An 11,490-nucleotide genomic window follows, 5' to 3' on the forward strand; every position below is an offset into this window, starting at 1 on the left:
GAATAAGTAAAATCCTTCATGTGAAGGTTTAAATTGCTTGAAAAGGAGGTATGAAGGTGGCTTTCTCAGCCCCTCTGTCTTTTCCTGTCTAGTAGCTAGAATCCTCTAGAGGCTCCTTGAAGATCTTGGGGTATGGATAATCTTCCCCACATTATTTTGCCATCTCCTGGGCAAATGGAGGTGGACAGGCTGGGGAGTGTCATGTAGAATCTGGGTTTGGGCCAGTTATAGGTTCCATCTGAAATTGGAACTCAAGCAGGAGCTGGTGCTCTGAATCAAAGGATAGTAAGCTCTCGTTTCTCTCTTTGTATCCATGTCCTACAGTGGAAATCAGACATTGGATTTTGTCTGAACCAGCCATTTTTCCTTCTTCTTCCTAATGTTTTTTATATGGACTTGACTACTTTAGTCACATCTCTGTGGTTGTAGGTCCATGCACACGAGTTGAATGTTGGGTGTGCCTTTGATAGCCTGATATGTTTTTCTTTGACTCCCCACAGAGCATCACTTCGGGTCCTCGGGAATGACATTACATGAACGCTTTACTAAATACCTAAAGAGAGGAACCGAGCAGGAGGCAGCTAAAAACAAGAAAAGCCCAGAGATTCACAGGTGAGGACCTCAGCCTTACAGTAGAGGTGGTCATAAAAGTCTGCTCATCAGATAATAAACTCGTCTTGTTTTTGCAATTTGTTAGTTACATTATCAGCAGAATTTAAGGTAGTGCCCTCCAGGCTCTAGGATAGTGGTTGTTTGTAGTGGAAAGGGTATGCTTTGATGACTATAACTTTCTCACTTTGGGCTGGAGGAAAACAGCCCTTTTGGTATAAGTGAACCCTTGTATTCTTGGGAGCTGGCAGACAGTAACCCAAGATCACTGTGAGCTTTCTTTATATAGAGTAGATGTTTCTTTTTTTTTTGCGGTACGCAGGCCTCTCACTGCTGTGGCCTCTCCTGTTGCGGAGCACAGGCTCAGTGGCCATGGCTCATGGGCCCAGCTACTCCGCGGCGTGTGGGATCCTCCCAGACTGGGGCACGAACGTGTGTCCCCTGCATTGGCAGGCAGACTCTCAACCACTGCGCCACCAGGGAAGCCCTAGATGTTGTTTCTTTAAGCAACCCATGTATTTCATATATTAGTCCTTCCTTTGGAAGAATTTGCAGCAGGTGGGGGCTGGAGGTGGGAGTGCTTATAGGATTATGTCAAAGGGTTTAAAAGCCCAGAGGTTTAAACATTCGGTTGTTGGAGACTATTCATTCAGCAAATAGGGACTTTGTCTAGAAACAAAGTTGGTCTTTAATTATATAATAGTCAGCTCTTGAACCTTTGCAGGAGGTAGGAGGACCATGTTTGCACAACAGTCTTGGAATTAGGGTCTTTGGGGATTTATGTCATGCCAGGCAGTTGTTTCTCACTTCGACCTCATCTTATTGGTGAATAATGGGCCATTATATTTTATTTTATTTTTATTGTATTTTTAAAAATATTAAATTTTATTTTTTTGGCTGCGTTGGGTCTTCATTGCTATGTGGCGGGCTTTCTCTACTTGTGGCGAGCAGGGGCTACTCTTCAGTGCACAGGCTTCTCCTTGAGCAGTGGTTTCTCTTGTTGCGGAACACGGGCTCTAAGCACGCGGGCTTCAGTAGTTGTAGCTCATGGGCTCTAAGCACGCGGGCTTCAGTCGTTGTGGTTCATGGCCTCTAGAGTGCAGGCTCAGTAGTTGTGGTGCATGGGCTTAGTTGCTTCATGGCATGTGGGATCTTCCCAGACCAGGGATTGAACCCGTGTCCCCTGCATTGGCAGGTTGATTCTTATCCACTGCACCACCAGGGAAATCCCAAGGACCATTATATTTTAATTTCCAAGATGAAAACTGCTTTTTGAAGTTAGCAGGGCATAGATAATCTTGATGTGAATTTGAAATTATAGGCACGGCTGTAGGTGAGTCTGTTTTCCTGGCTGTAATGGTACTGGGTGGAATAAGATGTTTTTTCTGTTTGAGTTTGGAAAGTTGGGGGAGAGAGAGAGAGTGTGTGTATATGTGTTGTGCATGCATACACGCGCATGGACATCTATGGGAGACTGTAAGTATATAAGCAAACAACATAAGTGTAATAAAAAGGAATGCCTGTGATTTGCATCACTCTACTTATGAACTGAGGTGCTATATTCACACTATGGAATGTTAAACAATTTTTGTGTTTTCAATTTTAGGAGGATAGACATTTCCCCCAGTACATTCAGAAAACATGGTTTGGCTCATGACGAAATGAAAAGTCCCCGGGAACCTGGCTACAAGGTGAACTGTTGCTTTGATCAGTAATTCCAACAAAATGAGTGCGTTGGGCATGAACTTGACAGAAATGTGTTTGTTTAAATTACTCTCTACTTAAGTTTGTGTTTTTCTTTTAAGGATGGGCATAATTCTAAAAATGAACTACAAAGGGTTAATTTTTATTAAATGTATCAACAACCTTTGTGAAGTGGTTAGAATATGGTAAATGACCCCAAAGTCTATTGAGGTGAGCTTGAGAAAAAAAAGAGAGGAGTTTTGGAACAAGTGCCCATGATGAGAGAAGAAACTTTTTGTGATATTTTTCTGCTTGTAAGTATTATCAAATCAACTATATACATGCACTATTTCCAACCATGATTTCAAAAAGACATGCATGTCAGAGAAGAGTGAAATATTCATATCTTAACTTAGTAGACTGTTTTAAGCAGCTAGTCCAGATTTTTTTCTAACATTGTACCATATCTATCATCTGTCGATTACTGTTACTTTAAAGCTAAACATTGCTTTGATAGCCCAGCTACATTTGTAATGATGTGCACGTAAACACTGTTTTTAAGAGGTTAAAGCTTGTGTGCAGTCTTTTACTCTGAGGTACTAGATTTGGGTTCTGAAAAATCTTAGTATTTCTTGACCACCATTCCCATATAGGGTTGTAATTTAAAATTAGAGATGGCTCTTCCGATGCTGCTGAAACCTTTTCTAAAAATAGTAATTTTTAAGTTTTCCAAGTAGATTTGTCTTATTGGTTGAATGTAATGAGAGGCACTCTTGTACAATCTCTCTTCTCTCCCATCCCCCTTTTCTTTTTCTCCAAGTACCCACCGGCTTGGCACTAACCATGTGAAATGCAAGGTTTTGAAACATCAGAAGAGATTCCGTCCTCTCTGCCCCACATAGCCTACTCATTAGAGGTGCTGTGGGCACTGCCTAAGGGAGCTGCAGCTGCGTTTTTCTTCTCTCTTTTTTTGTCTTTGGAGGGAACAGAGGCCCCATTCCCTCTGTCAAAAGAAAAACCATGTGATAAAATAAACCAACTTACTACCTACCACTCCTGTTAATTAAATTATTTCAACAAAAAGCTTAGTTGTTTGTATAAGTAAAACGTTAATGCTAAGTGAACTACTCATCGCTTCCTCTTTTTAGGGAGTTTTTTGTTGTGTTTTTTTGTTTTTGGCTGCACTGTGCAGCTTGGGGGAATCTTAGTTCCTGGACCCACGGATTGAACCTGGGCCCTCAGCAGTGAAAGCATGGAGTCTTAACCACTGGACCTCCAGGGAAGTCCCTAAGGAGGTTTTACTTCCATGAGGCAAATCTTAGTGTATAATGTGCCTGAAACCACATTGCACCTCTGCTCACTGAGATTCTAAAGAGCTGTCGAAAGCCCTTGGCATGCTAGTTTGGGGTAGAAGGCCGCTGTTGTTGCTGGGCTCATGCTGTATCTGCAACATACGTACCCTGATAGGTTACACTTCCTAGGAAGTTAGCAAAGAAAGGTTTTCTTTTTCTCTTTTCTTCCTTCCTTCCTCCCTCCCTCCCTTCCTTTTTTTTTTTAAATAAACTTTGACTTGGTATTGCCACATGATGAATTCGTTATGCTTTTTGATATGCCTTTTCTAGAGAAATTTAATACAATTAAACATTTTGGAAGGCTGATTGAATCTCCCATTGTCTGTCATTGGACTCAATACTGAGAGAGAATTCCAAGTAGAGGATAGGCCCAGGGCAGCTGCCACAGTGTAGGTAGGGGAAGATAACAGCATTTCCATTCTTCGTGGTGGCTAAGCCTGAGCCAGCCTAACCAACACCTTCCAGAGTTGATTTTGGCCTTCTCAACTTGTCGGCTAGCCCGTCTTTACGGGGCCACAGAGAGAAACGGCAAAGTGAGGTGCGTGTACGTGTGTGTAGCATATGCAGAAGGTCTTCATCATTATTTTAGAGAACTGGTTTGGGCTCTGTAGGATCCTCATGAAGCGACTTCTGTGGACCATCCTGTATCCCTCCTGAGCTTGGGCGAGGTGCCTCACATTCCCAGTGCTTCCTCTGCACCACTCCAGTGGAGTAGAAGCCACAGTTCGTGGGGTGGTTGAGTTGGTAGCCCTGAATCCCCAAAACCTAAATTTTGATTTCTCTTTTGGCAGGCTGAGGGAAAATACAAAGATGATCCTGTTGATCTCCGCCTTGATATCGAACGTCGTAAAAAACATAAAGAGAGAGATCTTAAACGAGGTAAATCAAGAGAATCAGTGGATTCCCGAGACTCAAGCCACTCGAGGGAAAGATCAGCTGAGAAAACAGAGAAAACTCATAAAGGATCAAAGAAGCAGAAGTACGTAAGCCCCTGTCTGTCACCTCATTCAGACTCCTGAGTGGATTTCTTTGACTGCCCACCATTAGGCATATGGCAGACCCTCCAAGCCAGAGAACTTGGGGTTAGGAAAGATGGCCACTTGTACAGTGTCTTTTTTTTAACTGTCAGTTAAGGTCCCTAGATTGAAAATAGAACTTTAGCATGAAAGTAGGCATGATCCTTGTCTAAAGGAGGCCTCCTGGGAGATGGGCAGTTAATTTGGCTCTAGGGACAGTGTGGAAAATCATAGGGGAATTCCTTTTGCATTTGTTTTGGCCATGTTCTTTGACATGTCCTTTCTCATCACAAATCTTCTTGGGAAGGTTATGTTTTAGAAATGGCTCAAAGTTGTTGTCAGGTAATAATACTGTTTGGTCAGAGAAACAGGGTGGAACTAGATAGGACAAGATTGTTGATCGCCTTTTAAACTGGTTTCACAGACACTTCCAGGAGAGGTGTTACAAATATTCTTTAAACAAAGGTAGCATTGTTGAATTTCATAAGGCAGTATTTATGCCAAGGTCTTATCTCTATTTACATTTTTGAATGTTCCATGACTTTTCAATCATGTCTCATTAAAGGTAGCACAATTGAAACCCCACACCTTCCTGTAAGAAGCTACACCACTTCTGTGTTTCTGAACTTTATCTAGCAAGCACTTTCATATCCATTTTCTGATAACAGTCCTTTGAGATAAGTTGGATAGTTAGTAGCTACCTGTTTTGCGCATTTGAAAGATAAAGAAGTAAGCTCAGAACGATTTGTCTAAGATAACACAGTAACAACTGACATCAAAACTCAGATCTTCTGTTCCACTTTGTCTGCTCTTCCACTCAGTTACTTACACATTATGAGCCTTAGCAGCTTTCAGGGCTGCCCACAGATAAAAATCTGATAATCCTCACCAGGGAATGGAGGTGGGGGTATAGTAGCCTTCAACACTGTCACTGGTGGAAAGGGAGCAGAACCCCTCAAGCATTTCAGGGTTGGACTTGGATGATTGATCCTCATTTCTTTTCCTGGGACACATGCCTCTACCTCTGACTTGTTGTGTAACCTTGACCAAGTCTCTTGCAACCGTAGTATTTTGTGACTGGGGCAAGAAGAAAAATGATAATTATGTCACTTTTCGTTGTATATCACACTTCAGTTTAGAAGAACTTTTTCTCATATGACTGAAGAGTGGCTCACCCAAGATCACACAGCTAATAAAAGGCAGTGTTGGGACTCAAATATGGGGCTTTCTGGAGTCTTAGGTTTGAAAACCTCTTGAAATGACACTGATTTCTAGGAGTCAAACATTTGAGTTATAAGAATCCTGTGACAATAACTTAGATTTCCTCCTTTTTAAGAGTAAATGCTAGAAGGCACCAGTAGGATTCAAACATGTAAGTCTTTGATCTTCTCGAATGTTTGGGGGTGGGCTGGGGGGTTGCAAGGTACTTTCCTCCGTAGTGGAGGAGGGCAGTGATCAATTACTGACACAGGCTGGCTTCTCCCTGTAAGTCCTCCTCTACTCCTGGGAGCCAGCCTTTCTGCCACCTTAGACGTGGTTGGTGCCCTTCTCCAGCACCACATGGCGGACTGGCCCCGACCTCTAGTACACAGACCGTGACTCGTCATATGAGTCTGATTTACCCTAGTCTGTAATTTCCCCCAGATGAAGGGAAGGATGGGAAATAACTCTGAGAAGAGTTTCGACAAATCCTGTGCTTAATGACAAAAGCTGTTTGAGCTCACTGGAAAGTGGGGAGGTGGTTTGTGGAGTAGTGGTATAATTAGTCGGAGCCAGGTTTGAATCCAGGCCTACTCAGCTCTGTCACCTGAACTTCCTGTCTATAAAATGAGGGAAATGATACTGAATGATCATAATTGCCATTTACTATATGCCTGCTGTGTCAGTGTAGAGTTTTTAATTAAGCACATTGTTTTTTTCAGTCTTTAGAGCACTGTCCCTAGACAGGTAGTGTTCTTCTTATGAGAAATAGACCTAGTGGAAAGCCGAGACAGATGGTAGTATATAAAGCCTGTCCTGGTACCAGATACTCCGTGACTTTCAACACAGTGTTAGTTTCCTTCTGCCTTTCTGATTCGTGCACATGTATTAGACTGAGCTGCCAGAGGCCACAGACTATGTTTTGTTGCTCCTTCTGTGTATGTCCCATGTTCATCACAGGCTCGGACATAGATATGTCACTCAGCATGACTGACAGAATTGGGAGGAAGCTCCCCACGTTCCCTGGGTGTGTATGTTGGGGGTGAGTTCGTTTTTCAGGTTACTAGCCTTCAGTGTTTTCATCACAGACACACTCCTGATTGCCCTGTGCTGCTTATCCATGAGCCCCCAGCCAAAGGCTGTACCCTAGAGGCTTACTGATCTCCCTGCCTCTTCTATTTTCAAAGGAAGCACCGGAGAGCACGAGACCGGTCCAGGTCATCATCCTCTTCCTCCCAGTCATCCCACTCCTACAAAGCGGAAGAGTACACTGAAGAGACAGAGGAGAGAGAGGAGAGTACCACGGGCTTTGACAAATCAAGACTGGGGACCAAAGACTTTGTGGGTCCAAGTGACAGAGGAGGCAGAGCTCGAGGGACCTTTGTAAGACCCTGCCCGCTCTCCCTTTCTCTAAGCCCTTACTCCCACCAATTCTAATTATGTTCTTATCAGAATACTAATTTTGTTGCCCTTGATACAAGTAATTCAGTCTGAAGACCCTAGAATCTGTGGTTTCCCAATCCCCAGGCTTTCCATTTTTAGTGTTTTTGTTTGTTTTTTTCCTGTTCATAATCACTTAGTCAGAAAGTCTCTTAGGGCTTCTCTTCCGAACTTCCTCACTTGTCTTGACTCCCGTTGTGTGTAGGGAGGCCCTTATGCCATTTTGTCCTCTGTCTAGGCTGTAGACTTGAGATGAATGGAAAGGGAATGACTAGAAACCAGTTGACCAGCATATTGACTGGAGGACCGTTGTCTGTTTTGTGCCAGAAAAGTGTTTGAATAGAAGGCAAGGAATTGTTTTTCTCCATTCCTTACATGGTCCCTCTGTTCCTTTCCCCTGCTTATTGCCACAGCAATTTCGAGCCAGAGGAAGAGGCTGGGGCAGAGGCAACTACTCTGGTAACAACAGCAGCAGCAGCAACAACGATTTTCAAAAGAGAAACCGTGAGGAGGAATGGGACCCCGAGTACACACCCAAAAGCAAGAAGTATTACTTGGTATGTGTCTGGGGACAACCAGGAAGGGCCAGGGGGCCTTTGGCACACACAGTAGCTGATACAGAGGCCTTAATTGGTCTTTCCAGAACTGTGATTACATATGTGTGCAGGCGCTGCACTGGGTACATGCGTACTTGTGGGATGGCATAGTGCTGGCAAGATGAGTTCTCTAGAGAGGTAGTCCTGACCTTGAGAGCGCTATCTAAGACGTTTATGGATCCCAGGGTAAGCGGGGAAAGGTTCCTCTTGCCTTTTTAGTCTGTGAAATTGTTCTACTGCTCACCCACCCTAACCTAAGCCTCCCTCCAGCCTTTATGCAAGGGATAGAACCATAACCTTCCCCTGAGGCTGCAGTTCCACGCTGTGGCTCCCCAGTACAAGATTGACAGGAAAGACAGCTCAGGATCTCTTTTTGAGGAAGGGGACCTGCCTCCAAAATGAAACGCCACTGGGGCTTCTCTCTTCTAAGCTGTTGGTCTTTATCAGGTACCAGGCACCATCTGAGCCTCTCTGCCTCTCAGATTAGGGCTCTTCTAAGCTGAATCACCTGGCCAGTGAGAGAGCTCTTTTGGCTTTGCTCAACAGCAGGCTCAGATCCAAGCAGCCGTGACTCTGGAGTGTTGTAACCAAGGTCAGCTTGCAGCTGAGTCTCTTCATCACCCCTGAGGACTGGCATGGAAACAGGAAGCTAGGAAACAGGTTGCTGTGTAAATCACTGTGTATAGCCAACTTCACTTTTCTAGGGCTGCTGGTAGCTACTTTGGGACTCCTAGAGGACCCTTGAACCTATATCTAGGGAAATGTTGCCTGGGCCCAGGATAGGTACTGGAGTGGGGCTGCTTAAGGGAAGGATCAAAGGCCACACAAAGCCCCTTTCCCTGCCCCATCTGTCCCCTGAAGGAGCATTGCCAGCCTGATTCATTTAGGCTAGTGAATAAGCAGCTGGCCCTTTAGCTGAGCTAACCCCTCAGGGGCCTAAGGCACTACTTGTGTGGGTGGAGGATTTAGACTCTTTGAAGCCATGGGGCTGATAGGTAACAGTGACTTTTCAAAATGCTTTGTCATTTCATTCTTTTTCATTGGATCCCTTCTTCTCTTCTCATGTGATCATCAGACCAGGGATTGTTTGAGTTGTAGGTTTTGTTTTTTCTACTCTGCCACACTGCCTCCTTGCATAAAACTAAAGAGGGGAGGGATACAAGACGGGAGGCTGGGTTCTGGTCCTGCCTTTGCCAATAACTGGTCTGAGACCATGAGCAGATCATTTTCCATCGGTCTCACGGCCTGTTCTTGGCTGAGGGGGAGGTTGGGGAGAGCTAGAGTCCCAACTATGTGTGTGTGCTGTGTTTCTGCATCTCTTACCATCCTGACAACTCAGATCATAGTTTCACGTTTAGGGGTGATTTGCTTTCTCAAACCCACTCTTTGAGAGACAGTGTTCTAAATAATATGGAGTTACTTAAAGTTCCTCTGCGTGTTTTCTCATCTGTGTAGTGGAGGGTGATAATGATAGGGTAGGGTAGATGTGAGGATTAAATGAGATAATGCAGGAAAAGGTCTTTGAGTGAAGATTTTATCACCATCATCATTATTATAATGCCTAAACTACTGCCTTAGAATTCAAGGAACCCAACTGAATATTCTCTTAGATCTGAATCAGTAGCATTTTTAGAGTGGGGAACAGGGCATAGGTTCATTTGAGAAAGTCATATTTGGGTGGGTTCAGAGGAGAGGGTTCTGGCTACTCTTGTTCACTCTGGCATTGATGGCAGTCTTCTTTCCTTTCAGCATGATGACCGTGAAGGTGAAGGCAGTGAGAAGTGGGTGAGCCGGGGCCGGGGCCGAGGAGCCTTTCCTCGGGGTCGGGGCCGGTTCATGTTCCGGAAATCCAGCACCAGCCCCAAATGGGCCCACGACAAGTTCAGTGGGGAGGAAGGGGAGATCGAAGACGATGAGAGTGGGACAGAGAACCGAGAAGAGAAGGACAATTTACAGCCTACAGCTGAATAGAGGCCACGTTGATGGGAGCCCCTGCCCAAGGGAGAGAGGCGCTGGGAAGACGGCTGGTGAGGAGCTAAACAGAGGAGCCTCGAGAAGATTCTGAAAATCCCACCCCTACCCCCCACCAGCCATGCAGAACTCCTACTACAGCCGAAAGCATCCCTGGCGCTGTGTCCCGCCAGAGGCAGCCGGCTGTGGGGCCTGGGGTCAGGCCCAGCTCTTGAGCAGAACACACCTTGTTGGGCTTTAGCTGTGTGGTTCTCATTTGTTGCTGTGTGGGGTGGGGCTGGGGTAGGGAGGGCAGAGCGATACTTGGATTTTGGTTTGTTCCCTATTAGAAACCAACAGTTTTATTCTTCATTTCATTTCATTTGGAGCTAAGAGGACTAATTTGATGATTTTCAATCTCTTCTCCCTTATCCTGATTTTAAAAGCCCCCCCCCTTTTTTTAGGCATATATAGTAACATTAGCGGAAAGATTTAATTTGGGCAACTTTGATTCTTAAAAGAGAAAACAAAGCATGTGAATAAACATTGAAGTGTTCACCTCAGTTTGGGACCAAACTGCTTGGATCTTTGTAAAAGTTGGTTTTGTATGTCGAGGAGGAGTTCAAGGCCTTTCTGACCACCTTGTGTTCCCCTTTTCTGCGCAGCCATGTATCACATGGTGTTGTTCCTAACCACACCCCATGTGCGCACCTCCCCTCCCCCCCAATATTTTCTGATTTCTTCTGGGCTGGGCTTCCCCTTCTCCACCAGCAGCTCCAGTATCCCAAACTTTCTAGTCGTGCTGATCCTCTCAGCAACAGGGGTGGAAACTGGATGTGGCAGTTTCTGGTCTGTTTTCTAAGAAACTTCTGACTTCTATTATCTTTACAAATATAAGATGAGAAAATAATTTTTTCAATATTTTTTATTAATCTTTTTATAAAATGAAAAGAAACTCCTATGATCGATTAAGGAAGGTGGTTATGGCTGGGTGGTTTGTGGGGGTTTTTTGTTTTGTTTTTTTCTTTTCCTTTTTCTTTTTTTAACCTTAAGCTTTAAGTTGAAACATTCTCAGATATTTGGGGGGAAAACATCCTCTTAAAATGGGTCCTTGTGCTTGCCTTCTGGGGAGGCGGTCCTGAGCAGGTGAATCATATGGCATTTATGCATATGTTATATGCGGACTGCACCCACCTCTTCCCCCCCTCCAACCTTTGCCTCTTGGGTTGTTATGCTACTTTCCCCTTACTTTGCTACATTTCTATAGTTAAGTTGGTTTTACTTGAATGATTCATGTTTAGGGAAAAAAAAAATGAAAATACCCTTAAAATTTGTTTCAACTCCTCCTGCAAATAAAAAAATAAATGAAGTGGCAGATGTAAATGGGCTCTGGTCATTGTCACCCTGAGTGTGTGTGTTGGGGGGGTGTCTCCCATAGCAGCTTCAGGGAACCTGAAAAACCAGGTGTCTGGGGGGGCTGGGCCCAGACTGTTGCTCAGCTCCATCCTCTCCAGCCCCACATTTGGTTGTTCTAGGAGGACCTCAGCCAATCCTGCGTTGGGTAATAGCTCCTCTTTCCCTTTCCAGTGATTTTGCTTCATATCCTGTACCTTGGACACCCTAGGAGAACGAGATTTTTTCACT

The 11,490-nt window shown here is 44.5% G+C and overlaps 1 protein-coding gene across 4 annotated transcripts in view; it reads left to right on the plus strand.

The window, feature by feature from the left end:
* THRAP3 (thyroid hormone receptor associated protein 3) overlaps window positions 1–11,229 on the plus strand; it is a 77,078-nt gene extending 65,849 nt beyond the window's left edge. For all 4 annotated transcript variants that reach the window (XM_079899114.1, XM_079899112.1, XM_079899115.1 and 1 more), the window contains 6 exons: window positions 501–612; window positions 2,216–2,300; window positions 4,436–4,623; window positions 7,048–7,243; window positions 7,714–7,857; window positions 9,646–11,229. In XM_079899114.1, the coding sequence (XP_079755240.1) occupies window positions 501–612; window positions 2,216–2,300; window positions 4,436–4,623; window positions 7,048–7,243; window positions 7,714–7,857; window positions 9,646–9,867 (947 nt within the window). In that variant the 3' untranslated portion in view covers window positions 9,868–11,229. The remainder of the gene's footprint in view (window positions 1–500; window positions 613–2,215; window positions 2,301–4,435; window positions 4,624–7,047; window positions 7,244–7,713; window positions 7,858–9,645) is intronic.
* The last annotated feature ends 261 nt before the right edge of the window (window positions 11,230–11,490 follow it).

The sequence above is a fragment of the Stenella coeruleoalba genome (assembly GCF_951394435.1).
Source record: "Stenella coeruleoalba genome assembly, chromosome: 1".
Lineage (NCBI taxonomy): Eukaryota > Metazoa > Chordata > Mammalia > Artiodactyla > Delphinidae > Stenella > Stenella coeruleoalba.